The sequence below is a fragment of the Montipora foliosa genome, chromosome 9 (genome assembly GCF_036669935.1).
Source record: "Montipora foliosa isolate CH-2021 chromosome 9, ASM3666993v2, whole genome shotgun sequence".
Classification (NCBI taxonomy): Eukaryota; Metazoa; Cnidaria; class Anthozoa; order Scleractinia; family Acroporidae; genus Montipora; species Montipora foliosa.
In genome coordinates, this window is record NC_090877.1 from 38,982,739 (window position 1) to 39,005,238 (window position 22,500).

The 22,500-nt window shown below is 38.1% G+C and overlaps 3 protein-coding genes across 5 annotated transcripts in view; 2 read left to right on the forward strand and 1 right to left on the reverse strand.

Moving 5' to 3' along the window:
- Positions 1-155: 155 nt before the first annotated feature.
- LOC137970928 (apoptosis regulator BAX-like) lies at positions 156-7,413 on the reverse strand. 3 transcript variants are annotated; one of them, XM_068817595.1, is made up of 3 exons: positions 7,306-7,413; positions 3,148-3,672; positions 156-1,522 (listed from the first exon to the last, which is right to left on the reverse strand). In XM_068817595.1, exons 2-3 carry the CDS (start codon positions 3,655-3,657, stop codon positions 1,409-1,411), a joined length of 624 nt encoding a protein of 207 aa, XP_068673696.1. In that variant the 5' UTR covers positions 3,658-3,672; positions 7,306-7,413; the 3' UTR covers positions 156-1,408. The 3 variants fall into 3 exon arrangements, with proteins under 3 accessions (XP_068673696.1, XP_068673695.1, XP_068673697.1); XM_068817594.1 differs by lacking the exon at positions 7,306-7,413 and adding an exon at positions 5,447-5,590; XM_068817596.1 differs by lacking the exon at positions 7,306-7,413 and adding an exon at positions 4,655-4,672.
- Positions 7,414-14,373: 6,960 nt separating this feature from the next.
- On the forward strand, positions 14,374-20,547 carry LOC137969601 (peroxisomal biogenesis factor 3-like). Its single transcript, XM_068815911.1, has 3 exons — positions 14,374-15,015; positions 17,264-17,641; positions 19,199-20,547. The coding sequence occupies exons 1-3, from the start codon at positions 14,442-14,444 to the stop codon at positions 19,396-19,398; spliced, it is 1,152 nt and encodes a 383-aa protein (XP_068672012.1). The 5' UTR covers positions 14,374-14,441; the 3' UTR covers positions 19,399-20,547.
- Positions 20,548-21,367: 820 nt separating this feature from the next.
- Positions 21,368-22,500, forward strand: part of LOC137970296 (uncharacterized) — a 13,401-nt gene continuing 12,268 nt past the window's right edge. Inside the window, exon 1 of the mRNA XM_068816820.1 lies at positions 21,368-21,493. The gene's annotated coding sequence lies outside the window, so the exon portion shown is untranslated. The remainder of the gene's footprint in view (positions 21,494-22,500) is intronic.

Consider the following 22,500-nt stretch of genomic DNA (forward strand, 5'->3'; position numbering starts at 1 on the left):
AATCAAGTGAAGCTATGATCCTGGCAGTTTTGAATGCAATTTTAGCAATTGCATAGAGAAGCCTGAAAAATCATAGCTTCACTTGATTTCATATCCGCAGTTAATATATGATTCATTTCATATCATTCCATCGTAGAAAGAAATAACACTTTCTCTTTGAGCCAAATTTTTATTGTTCTTTAAACAGTTTTTTTTACATATACAAAGGTGTATGTTTTAAAAACAACCAAGCAACTATCACTTCAAAAATGTCCCATTTCATTCATTCACTGCATTTGTTACCAACATATTTTGTTTTATTGCAACCTTTCCCTGCAAAAATTGTTTTCAATAACTGCCTTTAAAAGATGGAATCGTTATACAACCAAGCAAAGAAGGAGACTTCCGTTCGTGTGTCAACTTGCTGGTGAATCCATTCCGGCACCTTCCTTGCCTGGTTCTAACATTTTTTTCATTTTCAGACTCACACAATGGACGTTTTCAGGAGAAGGTTTCATAAAAAAATAGATTTTTGGGAAAAGTGCAGAAAATTATGTCAACAAGTTATGATTGTGGAAGTGATGGGCATTTAAAATTACTAGCAACAATATTCAACATTGGAGTGACAGAAGCTATTGAAAAAGAGCAAAATGTTTAAATTATGAGGGGTAAAGCTTACAACAAAAGGAAAAAGGAGTTATCAAGACAATAATTTCACACTTAAAAAAGCATGTACAACTTCACGTCTCTTTACTAGCTTTTACAATAACAAACTTTTAGTCTCAGAAGGAGATCCATGAAAGCGGTCAGCAAGCAGCGTTGTACAAGCTCACTTTGTCATACCCGTGTCTGCATTTAAAGTGCCCATAACCCCCCAAAAAAATTTTCGCTAAAATGAATCTTTGCACCTGTTCGAAACACATCGCGGCTTTTTTTCCATTTTCTAACAAATCCTGCCATTTTAGAGGCTTCGAAAGTTGCGAAAATCGAAGCATCTTTTGTTCACGACCGAGTTAGAAGGGGAGTGAGTCTATTCCTGTTTTTACGTCACAAACTGATTTACATTGCATTAACTCTTTGTAAAAATGCATGCAAAGTAGATTGTGACGTAAAAACAGGAATAGACCCACTCCCCTTCTGATTCGGTCATGAACAAAAGATGTTTGGATTTTTGCAACTTCCGAAGCCTATAAAATGGCAGGATTTGTTAGAAAAAGGAAAAAATGGCTGCAATGCATCTCGAACAGGTGCAAAGATTCATTTTAGTGAAAAAAATATTTTGGGGTTATGGGCACTTTAAATTAATAAGATTACCCAAAAGTTTACAGCCACTTGTTTGCAAGTCTGCACATTTGTCCACAAAAGGCTGTCAATATTAGATTTCAAAATTTATACACAATCGCCACTGCAATAGTTTTAACACTGTAAGCTAACGTCCGCGCCAGAGTAAAATAGCCCCAAGAGCACAAATACATCCAAACACAAAGCAAAACTGAAAATCATGCTTCTGTCGTAATTTCTTGCAATAATCAACCACAGCCTCCTACAAAAAAAAAAATTTATAATAACAATAACAATAATAATAATAATAATAATAATAATAATAATAATAGTAATAAAACTGACGATGAACTTGTCATCCTTTAAATATGGGTTAAAAAGTGAAGCGGGTGATTTACCAGCAAATGAAAAAATGCGGTAGGCGAAGAAAAAAAGAATATTTCAAATCTTACGCAAGGGGTTTACTGTGGATGAGTGCAAGTAGTATATAAGAATTTTGACTTAAGTTTGTTCTTCAAATGCATTTGTTTGCTGGTATTTAATCACAAACTAGCAGCCTAAAATTCTTTTAGTATTTTGAACAGTGTGCTACATTGAAGAAAAGTTTTTAATTTCTTCCTGACCCAGAATGTCAAAGCTGACCGTATGTAGTGTTCTCAGCTGAAATTTAAACGAAAAAAACTCTAAGGCGCTGTTACACTGTGAAATGTTTCATGCACCTTGTCTTGCAATGTTTTGCCGACAAGTTGCACAAAACATTTCACAGTGTAACATACCCTGCAATGGCCAAAATCGTCGAGAGACAAGTTGCACGAAAAGTAGAACTTAATTCTACTTTTGGCAACGGCTCTTGCAACTTCTCTCGCAACAATTTTGGCCGTTGCAAGGTATGTTGCAATGTGAAATATTTCATGCAACTTGTCCCATCACAATGTCGCCAAAACATTGCCAGACAAGTTTCATGTTTCAACATTTCACAGTGTAACAGTGCCTTAACAATATACAGTCTGTAGTTGTGCAGCATAAATGGAGAAGGGGGGGAGGGAAGAAATTCGTTAACCCCTGAAAACAGTAGTAGTGCACTCCTCCCAAAAATTTACCAGGTTTAGATCTGCCAAGCTAAAAGTTAGTAAACAAATTAGGGAAACTTTAAGAACGAGCGACCTGTTTACATGACACAGGCAGCATTGCTTGCAGGAAGTTCTGCTCATTATCAGGCCAAAGTGAAATTGCAATTACAGTTTCAATTTCAGCCTGGTTTAATGCCATTAATTTGCACTGTGTTAAGCTGCTCATTACCTCTCAAGTCAAGACATTCCTTTCAGCCTTTTAAAAATCAGAATTTTAACTTCTGGAAAGTACAAAACCACACCGTATTAAAGGAAACTGGGGATAGCAGAATTTCCCTTTTTTAGTTCGAGAAGTTGCTGAAACTGATTCTAAGATGCATTGCACAGTATTTGGTTGCAATAATGCAAAAGTCAAAAGAACAAAATTTTCTGTCTCTAAAATTCCCTTCGTTCCTGTATTAATGTCACTGGCCTGCTATAACCAGAACTGGGGTTTTGTACCACCCCCACCTCCCCCCCCCCCCCCCCCCCAGAAGTGAAAATTCCGAGATTTAAAAGGCTTAACGGCATAAAAGAAAAATTGGTATGGAATTTTCTTCAGTTGTTTTATCTCAAAACCATGATGTTAATTCAATTGAGTAAATGAGTAAAATACTTCGTTTGGCCAGTTTAGGCCGGTTTAGGCGTTAAAGGGTTAATGCAATGTGCACTTTTGCATTTAAATCTCATGAAAAAGACAAATTAGCGGAAATACATAAACACGGTTTAATCCTCCCTCCCATTTACTTTAAACGTCAATCAAACAACAGTAACTCACCCATCCTCCTTGCTCAAAGATCCACTTTGCAAGTCTGTCCTTGATAAACTGAACCAACCACTGAACAATCATCTTGATCAGAGGTATTTCATTTATGACTTGCAAAGCTAGCTTGTAGCCAAAATAAAACAGAGTCACTATCCTTCCCCAGTTCACAATGCCATCACTAAAAATCTGCGCTGCCACCTGTAAAAAGGTGTCGAAGGCAGTGTCTTTTGAAACCTGTACTTGTGAAATCAGAAGATTCAGTGAGGCATCGTTTGACAGACGATCTCCAATATCTCGTATAACATGGGCAACATCCTTATTGACCTTCTTCTGGTTTTCACTAAGTTCCTCCGGTGCTGTCAAACCATCTGCTCGGAAGCATTCAGTGAGGAAGTTTGTCACAATAGCTGGCGCTTGGCCTGTCACTTCATCAACACTTGTGGCACGTTGAAGCAATGGTCTTTCCTCATTATTTCCATCTCTGTCATCAGAAGATCTCCGAGAACCACCTCCAGGGGCCATTATGAAACATCCACTCTGATAATAAAGCATAAAATGAAATTATTATTCGTTTGTTTTCCACATCTCAAGTTTGGTTGAATTTCATTTTGAATTCTACGATAAAAACTGTACTAATAGGCCAGTTTTGTATCAAAACTTTTTATGCGCAAATGCTTTTCCTGGCTTAATCCAGTGTGAGTGACGATTGCAGGCTTCTTGTTCCAAGAGCAAAAATATGAAACAGAGTTATTACAGCATAATTTATAGAATGCACAGCTTAACTGAAGGAAATTCCACAATTTTGATAAATGACAATGAGTTACTATTATTTGCTGCATAAACCTAAAACTATAATCTGGTTTAAATGCAATTTTCAAACTTGCTTCAGATAATTTGTCTGGCAGTCTCACTTAGTAACCCCTTCTTTTTTATTTACATATCTTTACTTTTGGAATTTTACAAACAATCTACTCCTTTTTGAAGTTAATGTCCTATTACAGTTCTGACACCAAACACATCGAGAAGGAAGTTTGTTACCACTTTTAATAAAACGCTGTGGATAAATCCCTGGCAATGACACCGGAGCACTATTCAGGCTAAACAGAGTGCTATCTAGGCTAACCTAAGTGCTAGTCACGCCAACCCGAGTGCTTTTTAGGCCTAATCGATACAAAAGTTTTGACCGCTGGTCATTTAGTCTATTCAAGACCTTGCCTGGCTGCCAGGCATTTATCTAGACACTATGTTAATAGAAAGGGCAGCAAGATGTCTTAGACAGCTCACTTCTAAAAATAAAAGACAAAAGCCTCAAATGAACACATTGATCCATCAAAGAATATCGATCCAACACTTCTGTTTAATTAACCAGAGTCTGGTTATCTTTCCAAAAATAGGCATCCCACTCAAAAATTGACGAGGCAGTAAAATGGCACATATGTCTAGAATATTGAAAAAATACCTACAGTTTGCTTGAATACATCGGGCGTGAAAAGTAATTATTGAACAATAAGTCACTAACTTGTTTACAATTAGAGCCACGATCACATCCATGTTGAAATCATCAAGTCGTTTCTGTAGTTTTCAAGTTACCCTTTCAAATTAAACACATTATTTATAGAACCTACAAGTTTATTGTCTGTCTAAACAGATTATGGAGTCGCTGATCGTGGAAAAAACATTACTTCGTTTGCAAGGAACACAAACACAACGCTTTGAAAACCCAGACCTATACTTAAATATCTGAAATCTACCCACCGAGACAACCTTCTCTAAAAGCTTTCAAAAATTGTGATCGCATAATTATAATTTCAGTCCGATCTAAATCTAAGATCGTATTAGCTTATTAAAACATACAGCGAACATAGCGGGAACTGCAATATAATTTCCTTGTTTTGCGCAACTACAGAAACTAGTAACAGACAAAAAAAAATTCAGCAATGGAGCGATTAAGGGATAATTTTTTTAGGCAAGAGCTAAGGTCGGAGAATCCCAGCGATAAGTTTAGCTAAGTTTTTATGGTTAGCTATAGCTCTACTATATAAAGCCTCCCCTAAAAATTCCTCAAGGCATTTGGGTCGCGTGCCGTTTGCGGCCAAGATTAAATAGAAATTTCATCGCTTTGTGTTTTAAAAATGCGCTCTATTTAGGACTCTTACAGAATCAACGACTTTAGGTAAGTAAGTAAAGTGAGCTACATATCTCAATACCGAGTGCTTTGAAAATCTCGAAAAAGCGGCAAGCTAGAACAATTATTGACGAAGTTTAGTTCGTGAACAGATTTAAATTTTTGTAGAAATACTTTTGCTCTTACCAAGACAGGGGAAGTCGAATGATTTCCTTCTCTCGCTTATGTAAAATATTTTTACCTCCCTGAAGATAATTTGCCCTTTATATTACTAAAATCGTGAAATATATCTATCAAAATGGAGGCATGAACGATCAAGCCTTCTATGATAAAACAAGGCTTTTGATTGGACGGCTGATAAGAAGAATAGTTTGATTGGTGCCAAACCTCAGGAAAAGAAATGATGTAACTGGAGTGACGCGCCACTTTTGAAAATTGTCGGACTTTTCCCCGCGTAACAGTCCAGTTTTTTGTTGTTTTGAAATATTTTAAATTAATACTTACTTATCAAACGAAAGATTTCTCTTTCTGAACTTTACATCAATGTTTTCCGCAAAAACCAGCTGTGTGAATGGTTATTGTGACATAAATTGCGTTTTTTTCGGCAAACTTCGAAGCATAGAAATTACTAAAACACGATGAAGACAATGAAGAGACCATCTGCTGTATTTTATTCTAATATCGATCGTACCTGCCCAGACAAGAAAGTTTTCCTCTCTTGTTTTTCCATAAAAACACTAATTAAGACCAACAAAGATTATCTCGCTGGGCAATAAGCGTATTTAAATTATCAACAAACGCCTGAATTGATTATATTTAATGACAACATTTTTTTCGTAATTATTTTTGGACGTGACTTAAGAAAACTTTGAAGTGTACCGGCCTCGCAAATACTTTCAAATACAATTAAGGGTTCAAGAAGAAAATCCATTCTAGAAATAAAAGCCCAAATTTTCATTAGATTGGTGGTAAATAGATTTTATTTTTTGCCGTGCGTAACTTAAAATCGTGCAAGCATGAAATACACGTGGTCGCGAGGGTATTCCCTTGCGTGACACTTTAGAATTCTAGAGCTTTCTCTCTGTAGTTGAATATTAAACCCCAAGCCGGAACCATGCCGCAGAGCTCACATTAACGACACCTGATAAAGAGATAAATTTTTAAAACTTCGTACATGCCCCAGCCTGCTTTGTTTTTTTGTTCTTGTTTTTTTTTTTGTTTCTTGTTTTTTTGCTTTGCTGGCATATTTTGTAAATAAGACCAGGTGTTTTTTCGAAAGCCTTTGTTTTTCGTATCTTAGGAACTAAATGGGGTAGCATGCATTTAGTTTCGAGCTATCTTTCTTGGAAGATACTTTCCGCACGCAAAGATATGTTTTGCTATCACGGTGATGAGTGTTTAATACATACTTTTTTTTAAAGTATAATACTATTGATCGTGAGCAGTATGGATAAAAGCCGATACACTCAACTTCGATCCGTGATCCCGCGCCGTACATCACGGCAGCATTTTCTTCTTCAGGGTATTAGTTTGAAAAACAAGAGATATAAACAAGCGAATTGAAAATATACTTGCTTAAAGTTTCACTCCGGGCAAAATCATGGAAAGCATATAGAGTAGTCTAATAAACTTCTTTCTTTTTTGATCCATTCCAGTTGCATTCCCCTTCCGTTTCCTGCATGCCTTTTTAGAGAAGGCTTCTCTGTCTGAGGATTTTTAGCCTGAACTAAGGTTTCTTTACTAAAGATGACTGAAGCTTGCAAGGCCCACCATTTCGATTTGCCTGCATACGTTTTCAAAACTATTATTTTTTCCTTCGGCTTCGACGAGATCCTGATCTAGCGCTGCAAAGTTGACTAAATATCGTCAACTCTTCCCGATAATTTTGGCTCCCTTTCCAATTGTCACTGCATTCGTGCGTATATCAATCACGTGCATGAACGGATGCTGAGGTTGGAAATTGCGAAAAACTTTGAATTCCAAAACCATGTCAAAAGATATAAAATGAATATTCTTATCCTAAGAATTACACCATATGTACTTACGGGCGAGAATTTTAGCAAGGCAGAAGGAAAACTTGTCAGTTGCCGCAAATGCTGTTAAAACCGCTCCCCTCTCGAATTCTAAACAAGCGCAGAAATAATGATTGTGGCAGGTTCATTTGGCTTAATATATTTCTGATCCATCAGGCGATAATTTGTCGAGCCAGGTGCCTTTCACGAGAATTTTAGTAATTAGTCAAACGGCATGTCTTTCACGGTCTTTTATTTTTAATTCCAACGCGTAGAGCGTATAACCTGCCAGTGAAAAGCCAGTGAAAATGACCGTTGAAATAAGTAGATAGTTTGTTTAATAATGTTTGCGTAAGGAAACTTATGACATAATTTAGACGTTTTGAACGGTTGCAAAGGTCAAGATCACGAAGTTTGTCAGGTAGTTTATTTTTAATCAAGCATGGGGATTTCCCTTCCGTTTCTTCTTTGCACTCTTCACTGAAGAATCAGTCACATATGGTGCGATGAACTACTTGCTTGAACACTTTTTTCTTCTCTTCGTAAGCAACGGAAAAATACAAGCTTATGATGAAGTCCAGCTTGTCAGGTTTTGTTTAAGACTTGGAATTGGTTTGGGAAAGTCTGGTTGGAGTTTTGTTTATTGAAAATGAATTTTAGTTTTGTTGCTTTGGCATTGAGATTGACAAATTAAAATGTATGGAATGTTTGCGTGTGAAGGGCAGAATGGCTAAAATTCTGTCCTAACCAGTCGAGGCAGCATCGGGAACTTACATACGTATAACACTTTAGAGACTTTTTCAAACCGATTGTATAGTTCACAAATCTTATGATGATGGTCTCGGAGTTGTCTCGACTGAACTCGGAAATGGGCTTCACTGCTTGTCGCGGAGATTTTCATGTCATCGAAAATCCTATATGTCATTTCTGATCCCATATTGCCTCGTGTTTGTGCGCCAACAGAGAAGGCAGTTAATGCGTGGAAGAGACTAAATCCATCCTCAGGAGGAGTTCTCTGAGAAAAAAAAACGTTGATCACCAAAAGTGTTTTTTTTTTTTTTCGAATGTGCCCTTGACCGTCGTCTCGTTTTATTACAGTTATTAAGTCCAGCGACACTTATAAATACGATTTCACCTGCAAGTACTGTTTGGACAACGCCCTTGACCCTCGCCTGGTTTTATCAGTTGATGACGTTCAATGACAGCTATCAGCGTTGCTTCATAGCTTTCTATAAATACGATTTCACCTCTAAAGGCCATGTTACACGAGGCAATTTTTCTTGCAACTCGCAACGCAACGATGACGAATAAAAAACCTTTCAAGTTGCAGAGGGTATGTTACACGTTGGCAACTCCTTTCGCAACTTGCAACGCGTACAATAACAAACAAGATGGCGGACGCGCTAAGTCTCCGAAAGATGAGCTCTGATTGGCCCATTCTGACAAAATTGCGTTGCGAGTTGCAGAGGGGATGTCACACGCAAGCAACTTGTCTCGCAACGTTGCGAAAAAAAAAAGAGGATCCTTCTACTTTTCTCGCAACTCGCAACGCAACAATTGCAGTTGCAAAATGGGGTGTTACACGTGAATTTTTTCTCGCAACTTGCAACGCAACGTTTGTTGCGATATGAGTTGCAAGAAAAATTGCCTCGTGTAACATGGCCTTAAAGCGATGCTCAAATTTGCTAAGTACGGAACAAAAGAAGTAAGTGTACCTGCAGCCAATTGAAATCTGGAGGGCTCCATGACAACGGATAGCGTATTGGTGAACATCGCCTTCCATACTTCTGAAGTATTTTGTGGAGAAAAGTAAGCAATAAAATAACAAAAACTTTGAAAAACATACACCAGTTAGCCGCCATGTTTAAACTTTTACTCCCGGATGAGGCTATTTTACGGATACAGCGGCCATTTTGAAATCCATTGTTTCAAATAACTATTATGGGATTCTAACTAAGGGGGCAAATGCATACTAATTGCCCCCTTAGAATCCCATAATGGGGTGCACAGGTCAACATTGGTGGCGGGGAGGCCTAAAAAAAACTTCTAAACTTATATAAATTAGGCCTCCCCAAGTAAAACATCTAGCTTTTGCTGACATGCAAGTTGGCAACGCGGGAGAATACAATTATTATTACGGACATTTAGTTATTTAACTTGTTGAAGTATGAAGCAATGAACAAAAATTTACAAATTAAAAATGGTTTAAGCTTCCAAGTTGGTAATGGAAAATACAATTACAAACACTTAGTTATTTAAATGTTGCCTTCTGGTCATTGAATCTTCCTGTTCCTGTTTTACTATCATATTTAATTTTCAGGCATTTTCCAAAATGTATGTAAATTGCTTTTCAATTGATTGTGTATCAAATAAACGTTGATGAAAATTAAAAATAAATGCTTTTTGTTGTTGCCCATCCTCTCCTTGCATCTTTCACTTTCATTTATCTACCTAATTACATGTAAAATAATATGAAGACATCAAAATGTGCAGTACACATTAATTGGAAAACGCCTCAACTACCATCCGTATTATCTCAGGCGGGGGCAGATTTAGTGAAAACTATTACTTGTATTATATTGACATCTCGCATTGATTACACTAATAGCATACTGTACGGTTCGACTGACTATGACCTGAATAAACTTCAACGCCTCCAGAACACTGCAGAACCCCTAATCAAAGGTGCGAAGAAGAATGACCACATAATGCCAATACTAGAAGAACTTCATTGGCTACCAATCCGATACCTAATACAATTCAAGATCCTGCTTCTCGTGTATAAATGTCTTCATGGATTAGCTCAGCCTCAGTACCTTACTGAACTGATTAAACTTCGCTGTCCTCCACGTACACTCCGCTCAAGTAACCTTCTAGTATTAGAAAAACTAATAATCAACATGGTTTCTTATGGTCAACGAGCTTTTAGCTACGCCGGACCGGAACTCTGGAACACCTTACCAGAACATATAAAAAACTCTAAATCAGTAAATGACTTTAAAAAAAATTTAAAAACCTACTTTTTTCAATTAGCATTTAAATAAGTATTTATATGAACATCTATCAGTCCATATGATTAGAGCAGTATAGGTAGTATATTTTTTACTGATATACATATTTTTATAGATTTCCGTATACATATACATTTTTGACCTTATTGTAAGCGCATTGAGATTTTTAAATGCGCCTATAAGAACTTTATTTATTATTATTATTATTATTATTATTATTATTATTATTATTATTATTATTATTATTATTATTATTATTATTATTATTATATTAGTCGTTATTTTGTGCCAAGCTGTCAAATTTCCCGCGAAAGGTTTTGAACGCGACACCTTGTGTTATGGCAACCTATCGGCAACCAGTGCCAAAGAAGTGAATCTGTCTCGCACACGTCTTTTTGAGAGTCTTATCCGATAAGGCCTTTTAACACTTACAAGTTGAATGTTCTATCTCAGGCTCACTTGTTAAAAACATTAAGCAGGTTGGGAAAAAAGGCGTGTTGATCCGGAATAAAAGAAGATTGTATTTATTTGTTTCTGTTGATTGCACTCAGACTCTTCTTTATTTTCATATAAGCTTATTTTATTTCAAAATTGATGTCAGTTTTTCATGCGTCTGTCCTGTTATTGATCATGAATTTCGTCATAACACTGTCGACCTAGCTGTGGATCCACGAGGCGATTACTGCAATAATAGGAAAGGCAGAGGGGTCAAACTTAAGTAAAAACACGAGAAGAACACGAGACAAAGATGCGAGAAACTTCCATTTTACTCAATTTGACGCTACCAATACCGCGTAAATATCGCATAAATTATGTGTCTGTCCGCTTATTGACAGTAAACATTAGCCAATGAGCGCGCGAGAATTTTGCAGTCATTGTAAAACTTTCATTTTACAAAAAAAAATTAGTAATCTTGTGACATTTATGTAAAAATATGACAGGCTCTAAGTGCAATGATGAAATAGAAGCATCCACATCCGACCCTGTCACCCCTCCGCAGAGGCTCCTTCAAAAACACGGCAGAGAGCAATATCCAACCAAAGACGGGCTGCCGCAGCGTAGGGAGCTCAAGCACGCGCACGCGGACGCGGACGACAACTCGGGAAGAGAACATTTCGCGCGCCAGGGCAGAGGTGTCTCCCAGATTTTTATATTAATCATCTATCATGGAGAAAAGATACTTAGCAATGTAAATGTGGAGGTGTGAAGACAAGTTAACACTGGGAAAACAGCTCACTTCCGGTTGCCGTCCGACATCCATGATTGAGGAGACCATTTTGATTTTCAGACCATGTCGGTTACCATAGCAACAAGCAAAGCGCGCCCTCGAGTGCTTCACAACCCGATGACAAATGAAATGGTCACGGTACCCCATAGGGCATACCGTACTCTAGGAAAGCACAATATGTGCGTTATTTCATGAGCCCAAAGTTGGAACAAAAGTGCCTTGGTTTAAGTTTGTTGTCTCGACGTTGACATTTATTCAAGTGTAGGAGTGGCAAAACTATCTTTTTCTTAGTTTAGAAACAGAAGAAAGATCATCGCAGCAACCTTACCACAAGCATAGACCCTATTCATAAATGGCGGTCAATTTATAATTCTTTGGCGAAGTGCAAATTAGCCTACCAAGCCTCGATACCATACAGTGAATTGAAAAGAATTCATGCTCTAAAATGAGGCTTGGTAGGCTAATTTGCACGTGGACAAAAGAATTATAAATGTGACCGCCATTTATGAATAAGGTCTATGAAGTTATCTAAAATTTGTAAAAAATTTTCAAGTTGATGGTGTGTTCTAAAGTGGTTTCTATTCTGTGATAATGACTCACAAGCGTCATTCACTAGGCTTGATTCAGTGAATTAAGATTTAAGAGTTCTCTAGCGACACCTGTTAGCAGTCTGTGGATAACATAACATAGTTAGAGTGACTTTTCGGCCAGCTTCAAACAACTGAATTAGTCCATAGCTGAACAGAAACATTATGAAGTAGTACACAATGAAACCTCTGATACTACGAGGTTTTGCAAAGAATAGAGCGACACCTGTTAGCAGTCTGTGGATAACATAACATAGTTAGAGTGACTTTTCGGCCAGCTTCAAACAACTGAATTAGTCCACAGCTGAACAGAAACATTATGAAGTAGTACACAATGAAACCTCTGATACTACGGGGTTTTGCAAACAATCAGAGCAACACCTGTTAGCAGTCTGTGGATAACGTAACATAGTTAGAGTGACTCTTCGGCCAGCTTCAAACAACTGAATTAGTCCACAGCTGAACAGAAACATTATGAAGTAGTACAAAATGAAAACTCTGATACTACGGGGTTTTGCAAACAATCAGAGCGACACCTGTTAGCAGTCTGTGGATAAGATAACATAGTTAGAGTGACTCTTCGGCAAGCTTCAAACAACTGAATTAGTCCATAGCTGAACAGAAACATTATGAAGTAGTACACAATGAAACCTCTGATACTACGGGATTTTGCAAACAAACAGAGCAAAAAGGATTTGTTTTCTTTGAATTTTTTCCCAGTAAATGGATCATAAGAATACTTTTACAAACCTTCTTAGTTCGGTTTTCAATTTTTTTCGATTTATCATTTCCCGCATTCAGTAATTCCGATTCTTTTTTTCGTTTCTGGTTTCCTGTTCAGGATTCTATATTTCCCTTTTAATCCTCCTCTGTATTTTTGGAATCATTAACCTGGAAACTTTAATTTACTGTAAAAACCAAGGAAACAGAGCCCAGGTTTTTCCAACGTTTAAATTGTGTCTACAGTAAAAATTGTTGTACATCTAACTGGTCCGATCACACCTCTGCTATAGATCATATTCATAAATGGCGACCAAGAAAATTATTCTTTTGTCTTTGTGCTAATCCATCGTCACTAGCCTCACTTTGGAGCAAAAATTCATTTGAACTTTGTTCGTGCTAACGAGGCTACTGAGGATGAGTAGCATAAAGACAAAAGAATAAGTTCAAGCAAATGTTTGTAACCGCTGTTTGCGTTTTATTCTTATTGAAAAGAAAATGGCCTAAGTCAAAGAATATTTAGTAGGGGACTATATATTCTTTTGTGTAGCTCCCGCCTTATAGGCAAATTAATTAAATAAAAAAATAGATAATAAATAAATAAATAAATAAATAAATAAAATAAGGAGCATTTGCGTGTTATTGAGTGCAATAGAATATTTGCGTACCGGTCAGTGTAAAGTGCAGACTGCAGACCAGGGGTAAAATGCAGACTGAGGCAGGAGCCCATCTGGAGCGTGCAACTGCCATACAGCGTCTGTGAACGGCGTTTTCACAAGTAGGTTTATTTTTAGACTAGCCCTTCCCGCGAATTAGGTCAAAAAACAAAGGCAGTTCCGGTTCGGTGACCCTATGACGTCAGCTTAATTTCTTGTAATTGGTCATCAGGCTCCTGTGGGAGTCTCATTCGCGGGAAATTCAATCAAAAAATAAATCGGTCTGTGAAAACGCCGTTACACGAACACAGTAGAGTTGTAGGCTCCGGATCATGGGTTCCTGACTGAGGTTATAATGTAACGGTTGAAAAAGCCCAAACCCTTTAGAAATGCTAACCTTAGACCTAATTAGGCATAAAATAAGATTTAGGCTTAACTGTTAGCATTTCTAAAGGGTTTGGGCTTTTTTAACAGTTACCTTATAATCTCAATCTGCATTTTACACTGACCGATTTGCGTACTGTACACAAAATCGTGACATTACTTTGCAACCAGTCCTAGAATTAAAGTCACTGAACACTAACCTACGCAGTTCTTTCGTCAATAACTACTGTAGCATATCATTGTTACACAAAAGCGAATGGAATAGCCCATTTCCGAGCTGCCGCATGACTCAGTTTCAAAGCGAGTCCTGGTGCACAACCATTCAAATGGAAATGAGTTGCGTATTCTTATGCAAATCAAACTCATTTCCCTTACAATAGTTGAGCACCAAGACTCACTTCAAAACCGAGACAAACAGCAACTCGGAAATGGCCCATTGCGTGATTGCGTGAGGCAGGAGTGCATGCATGGAAAGGGAAGTGCTCGTTAAATAAATTGGTGCTTTAAATGTAGGCGAACATGAAGTGCCTACTAATGATGTACCTCTGTTGAGTCACGTTTCGTACTAAAGTACACTGGAAACATGTGGGAAAGTATCAAAGCTTTCCTTCGACGGCACCGTAGAAAGTTTTTTATCACAGGAGCTGTTATTGGTGGTGTTTATTTGGTCGGGCGATATGCAAGATGGCGCCTCGCTGAATGGCAAAGAGAACAAGAAATGGAATACGTTGAGCAAGCTCGAAAACAGCATCACTTTGAAAGTAATCTCAGAACTTGCACGGTTACTTTTTTCTCTCTGGTGCCTAGCTTGCGTGAGGCGTTGATGGAGAAGCTAAATTGTGAGTCTATTACAGCAAGGCTTCGTGAAAAGCCCGCAAACAAGTTGGAACTTTGGGAAGAGCTAAAGATCTTAAGCTTCACACGAACTCTTACATCTGTCTATTCATCGTGCATGCTGTTTGTCTTCTTACGTGTGCAGCTCAATATCGTTGGAGGGTACTTGTACTTGGACAGCTTGATGTTGACAAGAGAAAACTCAAGTGGAACACAAGTGCATATTGCAGAGAGTTTGCAGAAGAGATATCTTGCGCTTGTGAGGTATCTGTTGGGAGATGGACTGGATTTTCTTGTGGGAGAAATAAGAAGATCTGTTGAAGGTGTAAAAATAACCTCTTATTAGGGAGCTTAAGCACACGCATTTTGAGATGCGGACGGCAACCGGAAGTGAGCTGTTTTCCCTTTTAACTTGCGTTCACACAACTAAGTATTACTAAGTATCGTTGCTCCATTAGAGATGATTAGTATAAATATCTGGGAGAAATCACTACCCTGGCATGTCTGGTTGCTGTCCGCATCTCAAAAACGTGCATGCTTAAGCTCCCTATCTCTCAGATAGTATGCGTACAACGATTGGTCATTTTAGGGGGTCACATTCTATTACTTCTCCCTCTGGACTTTAATATGTTGTGTTTTCCTGCCTAATTCAATAATCTTACTAACAGAGTTCAAAGTCTGCTCTGTAAGTTATGGCCTGTGTTTTTCCAAGTTCAATTTGTGTGTATTTAGGCCATAACTTACAGAACTTACAGTAAGGCTTGAGGAAGTGTAATATTATTGTAAAATATTTACTATTTACTATATTTCTTGATCTTTGAATCAAGCCAAAAAACCACTACTTTAGATTAAGAGTCGCTCATTTACAGTCGAGCTATGTCATGCATGACTAGTATCCACGAGACTGAAATGAACATCCAAATTCCTCTTTGGAGTTTCCGAGAATTGAATAGAATCTTGAAGATTTTTGCAAAAGTTGCTGCAAAAAAGTGCACAATAACTGAACAGTAATTAATGAAACGATTGAAATAGTTTTTCCCTTTTCAAGCACTGGTTATTTTATAATAAAATAAAAGTTCATAGCTAACTATTTGCGATATATCAAGGAAATATCCATGAGAAAATTCAGAATCTCGAGAGCAAAGTTCAAAACTGGCATGCATATTTGAATTCTCAGTTCAAATTTCCAAACTACTGGTCACACATGACATACCTTGACTTTTTTTTTTCAGTTCTGTATGTTGTGGCTTCTTGTTCTTTTTGCAAGTGTAATTAATATTTATGCAATGCCATAAATTGAATTGGAAGAACATTTTGTAGACCGTAACATACAGTACCTCCCTTCACTCTGTTTGTGTTGTGTTGGCAAGAATAAACCATTGACTTCTGGGGATTCTCCATTGATGAGTAAAATTGTCAGGCGTTAGACAGAGTAAAATACTAAGTATGGCCGGTTTAGTCCGGTTTAGGGGTGAAAGGGTTAATGGGAATGGGTTAATTTTAGTGAGTGCCCATTAACTGAACTATCTTCCGTAGCTGAAAAAAATCTTTCTATGTACAGCGAACATATTTAGAGATTTGTTGTCTTGTGTCCTTGACTGAGTTAAGTGTAACCTAATGTTTGGGTCTGTCTTCATTTTGATGTCAGTGACAGTCATGAATTGCTTAAATGCAAAGCCAAAATTCTCTGAAAACATGGCTGCAAAGCAGTTGAAAGTGTGTTGGGGAATTGGCCCATGTGTTTCACCATTTTGGTCTTGGGACAGGAAAATGATACCCTGCGAGCAGAGTCTCTTTCGATCTTCCTAGATAAGTCGGGAAGAGGAAAGTAGACTCTGCTCGCCACCTCCACATTATTTGATTTGCCGCTCATCCAAAGAATTGGATGAGTCAGTCCAGTTTCGACTTGTCAAACCTGTTTTTTTTTATTTTTACGCATGATCAGTCACCACGCGTCATCAATATTTTGAAATTTACAACAGCGTGGCAATTTTAACTGTTAGAATTCCCATGAGTTTTTCCTTTATGTGTCGGTTACAGAAACTAGCCTGACAGAAACCTATAAATTTTTCAGTAAAAAAATAAAATGGCATTTTTAAGATATATGGACTATCTTGAGTTTCCAATGAAATGATTCCTAGATTGTTGTGTGTTTGCCGGAGTTGTTCGAAAATATTCCGACTTCTTCTTCTTGGTTTTGTGGCTACTGGTCACGCGTGACTGACACCGGATACATAAATTTTCAATTTTTAACGCATGCTCAATACAAAATGTGGAGGCGGCGAGCAGAGTCTACTTTCCTCTTCCCGACTGATCTAGGAAGGTCGAAAGAGACTCTGCTCGCAGGGTAGGAAAATGAATGATTATCAATTTTTTTGTGATTCTGTGATTCGGAGCAAAGTACTAAAGAAATTTGCAAAAGGGGGAGAGGTGTATTTCAATGCTGCAAAGAATAGGGAAAATAATTACCAATAGTTGAGGAACACTTGACCAGTCTTAAACTTTGTTATAATTGTGTAATACCTGATTGCATTTTGAATTGAATGTAATGCACAGAACTTTCTTTGTCAGACATTTTAGGTGAAGCTTCATTGAAAGAAAGGTTCAGCCATGCACAGCTTACCAGGCTTGTCAATCACATCAGACAGGCGATAGAGCATTCAAACTACAGCATACCCATCAAAAAATCTACCCTGGGTGCATCAGATGGTACAGTCAGGAATGGCCACAACAGGAAAGTACTCCAAAAATTCATGATACCACAGAATATTGAAAGCTACTGTGGTTCTTCAGACGAAGAAGAAGATGACAATTTCAGGAATTTAGTCGGAGAAACCCTTGATATTTTGGACAGCCATGATTGTCAGACTGTCCTTAAAATGTGCTTGGACTCTGGATTTTCGAACATCATGAGCAACATGATTCCTTTCTTTCAATCTGGAGATCTAGGTGAGTACAAGAAAATGCTTTCTCAAACTCGTTAATAATTCATAAGCCACAAATAAAAGAAATCACTACCGTGAAGGAAGTTTGGATGTGTGGTCTTAATTAGCATAAATTTTCGCCAACTTTGATCCCAAATATCTCTTAAAATACTCATTCCTTTGAGAAGCAATATCAAACACTTGAAAGAGTGTTTCATCAGATATCCAACCACCTCAAAATCAGTTAAAAACTCGGCCTTCGGCCTTATTTTTCAACTCACTTCTCAGTGTTTGGATATCCGATGAAACACTCCTTCTCGTGTTTGATATATTACATCCACCATAGATGTTGTGTTTTGTCTTTGTGGTACCTTTAATTGGCATACTTACTGAAAAACCATTGTAGGCAAGAGCAAAGTCAATAAAACATTGCTGTGAAAGTGGACAGTTTTGTTACTCTCAAAATTTCTAAAGCAATAAAAGTAACTAGAAGTGTTGCTGGTCGCTGCCCAATTTAGACAACTCTTAAAATGAAGCTAATTGGTCAAAGTTGCAATATTTAAATAAGGGGTGTGCATGGTCTGCCGTAGTGCCAATGTTTTCAAAAATCACATCTACTTTGGTTCTTTATTAATTGGCTAGTGCTTGTCACCAAAATAACAAAATTATTATTAGTGCTGTGATTGGCCAAGTGCAAGGGCACAATTCTACCATAATTCAACAATGCTAAAGGTATTTCCAATGCCGATTTGGCCATCATTATACAGTTGTTTGCTTAGCGACCTAGCCTATGAATTGCTGCGAGGCTGTAGGTGACCTGGTATTTATACAGCCCTCGCTGCTTTTAGAGCGGTTTTCAAATGAGTGTCGTAAAACCAGAACCAAAGTAATTACTTTGGCCAATCAAAAGGGACGGAGACAATCCAGTAAACCAATCAAAACTCGAAGTAATTACACATTGCCGGCACAAAGCGCGGGAAAATGTGCATGCGCCATGATTGGTTTTGGTTTTACTACTTATTGGTTGAAAAAGTGGCGCAAGAACTTTGAACCAATCACTGAGTTAAGTAATGCAAAACCAAAGTAATTCGTTAATTAATTTCGACACTCAATTGAAAACCGCTCTATCATGTAAACTGTTCTGTTGTAATTCTAATGAGTCCATATTAGCATTAATATCAAAACAGGGTCACTGGCAGCCTCGCATCCACTCTTAGGCCAGTTAACTTAGCCACAACTGTAAAATGGTCTATTGTCACTTCTCTGTTTGAGTAGCGTTTGTTTAGCCATTGATACTTAACAAGCCCGCAAGGGCAACGGGTCAATAGCCCCAAAATGCATTTTTTGACAGAATGTTTTAGTTCCCCTGACTTGTGCGGTTTCAAACAATGGGTGAACTGATGAGAACTTCGTCTTGAATCAAACATATAATAAAGGACATAACGGTCTAAAACCTTGGCCTTGCTGTATTTACCTTGCCATTGCTCGGTCAACACGCCATTATTAGGCTTCAGTTTGAGATTTTTACATAAGGACTTTAAGTTTCCAATCCCGTAATAAACCCCACTTCTCTTCTTTGCAGACCTTGGTGCCGTTGGAGGAGATCAGCGTGAGCCTTCTCTTGATCTTCCATTGGCGAAGATCATTCCAGTCGTGAATGGACAAGTCAACCACATTTTATGTGATTCTGATAACAGCTATTTTCAAGACTTGTTCAAAGTTGGCTGTGCAAGGGATTTTGCAGCAAATGTTTATGAAGCCTTTAGCGTTGAAGTAGACTAGAGAATTCACTTTCCAAAGTCCAGTCCTTCTCCAGAAGCATAACTGGTCACGAACAAAGAAATTATTAGTTTTGTACTCAAGTGTGTAGTTGGAGTCAGTTTTTTGTGATTTGGTTAGAATAGACCCACAAACAACAAGCACAGTTAGCATAGAAATTATATCTAGAGAATATGATTGATTGTTCCAGGAGACAATACGAAAAAATTATGCAGTCTCCCGTAGAGTTTGATATTTTGATCCCATTTCTTGAGAACTTAAAAAAAAAATGAATGAAATAATATATTAAGATATTTGATTGATTTTGGTTTTGGTGGGCTTAAATTTTACAGACATATTCATCCCTTCAAAATTACTTAGTTGTTTCTGTCTTGGTATTAACCTCTTACTAACCCGAGCACGGGAGCCCTACTGGACTGGAAAATATTAGCCCGAGGTCGTAGCAGTACGGACCGAGCTTAGGGAGATCGTTACAAATGCGACCCAGTGCCAATATCCCCCAGTACGGTCCCGAACAAGTCAGGTTAGTAAGTTATTTATTATATGGCACCGTTTCTTCGAGCAATCGGACACTTCAGCTCCACTTGGTGAATTTTCGTAATCTTCGTCTTCCATAAGCGAACTTTGAACCGTTACCTTTTACATGTAACACTAAATTCCGGTTGCCATAATTGTACTGATGCGATGAAAATAATTAAATTCCGCTTCTTGAAAACGTTTGTGATTCGCTCAACTTGAATTTGGCGAGAGAGGGAAAGAGAGGGAGGGAGGGTGGGATAAAAAAAAATGCCGAAACGGACCGTTTCCATGGTAATGGTCCGTACTGTAAAATCCCGACCAAAAACCAGCGAATCAGAGTTCTCCACGTAGCCTGATAATTGCTTGCCATACAGTAAAGGGTATAAAGAATCTCAAGGACAACATGATGGCATGCTCAGTCTTCCTTGGATGTAAATTTGACATCCAAGGAAAATAGAGCATGCCATCCCGCAAGTCCTGTACAGTCATTCGTTTCAATAAATAAGGTTGATTAGAGAGATTCATGTTGTACATGAAACATTTATTAAGATTTGTATTAACCAATACTATTGTAAATATTATACTCTGTGGATCATCCAAGTCACACCCAAAAGAATAAAAGGAAAGGAAAGGAACTTAATTTGAGTGTCGAGTCGTTCTAGCGCTGGAGCGCTAATTGGGGGCACTGGGAACTGAAATCCACAAATTAACACAAATTTTGGTTTTTGAGGGGAGGAGAAAACCGGAGTACCCGGGGAAAATCCTCTCGGAGCAGAGTAGAGAACCCGGCAACAAACTCAACCCACATGTGACGGCAAGTCGGGGAAGGGAAGCCGGGTCACATTGGTGGGAGGCGAGTACTCTCACCACTACGCCAGCCCTGCAGCCAAAGAAGTTTAGGTAAAGACGTGCTTTTGATGTCATGTATCCCTAAAAGAGTGGAGGGAAATCGGCGATAATTTGGACCTCGAAATCTTTGGTGATGTGAACTCGTTTTGAAACCGAGGTTATGAGTGTTATGCCCAGGTGGCAGTTCCTCTCATTTTGTATGGTTTGGGTCGTAAATATGAATGGACACAAACAAAAGTAGGTGTCGGAAGATTTGTAACATCAAATGCAATTTTCACATTGAAGGCAAATACACTACTCTTGACCAAACACGATTTCTCGTCCGCGACATCTTGTCAACCAAACAAAAGGCTCAATTTCCTTTCAAACAAAGGCGACGTTTTTGTGTTTTAATTAACGAAAGGTAATGCTTATTCAACGGTTGAACTCTATCATTTACTAACGACAAAGGGACCTAAAATAATCCGTAAAGTGCCACTTGCAATTAACAAGAGAACGGCGGAGTTTGTTCTGTCTCGTGATTCTTTTGTTGAGGCGAAACGCATCGATAAAGAGTAAAGTGACATTGAAGAAGCCACTGACTGGTTTAACAGACAGGGGTCCGCCAAGCTCTTGTTAAAAGAGAGATTTGATTCGACCAGGAGCGTCTTGCCACTGAACACCTTCCTAACGGCTGCGATGCTTCAACATTTGGGACTTACCTAAAAGAAAAGATTAATCTGCGGTCAAGGTAGGAAAAGCAAATAGTGCTTTTCTCGTTATGATAATGATTAAATCCGGAAAAATTGTTATCAAGTCGTTGCAAAGATTGACCTATCCTTAACACATTGTTCAGTGATTGTTGTTGCAAATGGTTTTCGTTCTTTAGTATCAGGGATTTTCGGCTCAAGGAAACTGCAGACGTCATAAATGAAAACTATACCTTCCTACCCGGCTTAAATTAACTTCCATTTTGGAATTTGGAAATCTAGTATACTCGATCTAGCATGAAGCAGGGGCACTGATCTATCTTTTCTCAGAGTGCGTCACTTGTGTGAAGAGCACTTCGACTGACGGCACAAAACACAATTTATAATGAAAGTACTTGTGCTTAACTATGGCCTAATAACCAGACAAAAGAATTAGACATCTTTATCACTTGAGTGACACATCTTTTATTACATGATGATATTGAGCTCAATGCCATAAAGAAATGGTTTAGCGATACCCAAAAGCAGTGCCTGTGCCTGTAGATTTACACAGTTTTTCATAATCTAGCCTTGGTGTTGTTGATAGTGAAAGCCTTGTCGAATTCAAATAATCTTAACTACCGGTATGATGACGATCTTAAGTTAGGGAGTTTAAGTGACCGGGAAGGTTATGAGAACAAATTAAAAACATCACTTCGAGAAAAAACTTTGCACCTTCTTAAGTATCATTCCGCGATCATGACACTTCGATCTCGTTCATCATGTATAATACACTGAGTATCCTATAACTGAATTCGAAGAAACGGTTGCACGTTGAACTGAAGATAAAAAATGTGTATGCTCACTCGCGCATTGTCGTCCATATCTTAACTGGCTCTGGTTATTTAACTTTTTACCACATGGAGTACGGCAAAAGAATGCCCTAAAATGTATGAGCATTTGCAGGATCATGATAATGTTCCTCCGCAACCAGCAGCACAGCAGTGTCTGTCGTCGTTACTTAGAGGTGATTGAACTTTGTAACGAAGGGCGCTTTCCTTTTGTCAGA

Coding starts and splice junctions, on each gene's coding strand:
- LOC137969601 (XM_068815911.1), top strand. CDS start 14,442: ATGTGGGAAAGTATCAAAGCTTTCCTTCGACGGCACCGTAGAAAGTTT. Junction 15,016..17,263: donor AATAAGAAGATCTGTTGAAG/GTGTAAAAATAA, acceptor TTTCTTTGTCAG/ACATTTTAGGTGAAGCTTCA. Junction 17,642..19,198: donor CTTTCAATCTGGAGATCTAG/GTGAGTACAAGA, acceptor TCTTCTTTGCAG/ACCTTGGTGCCGTTGGAGGA.
- LOC137970928 (XM_068817595.1), bottom strand. CDS start 3,657: ATGGCCCCTGGAGGTGGTTCTCGGAGATCTTCTGATGACAGAGATGGA. Junction 1,523..3,147: donor TCTTTGAGCAAGGAGGATGG/GTGAGTTACTGT, acceptor TTTTTTTTGTAG/GAGGCTGTGGTTGATTATTG.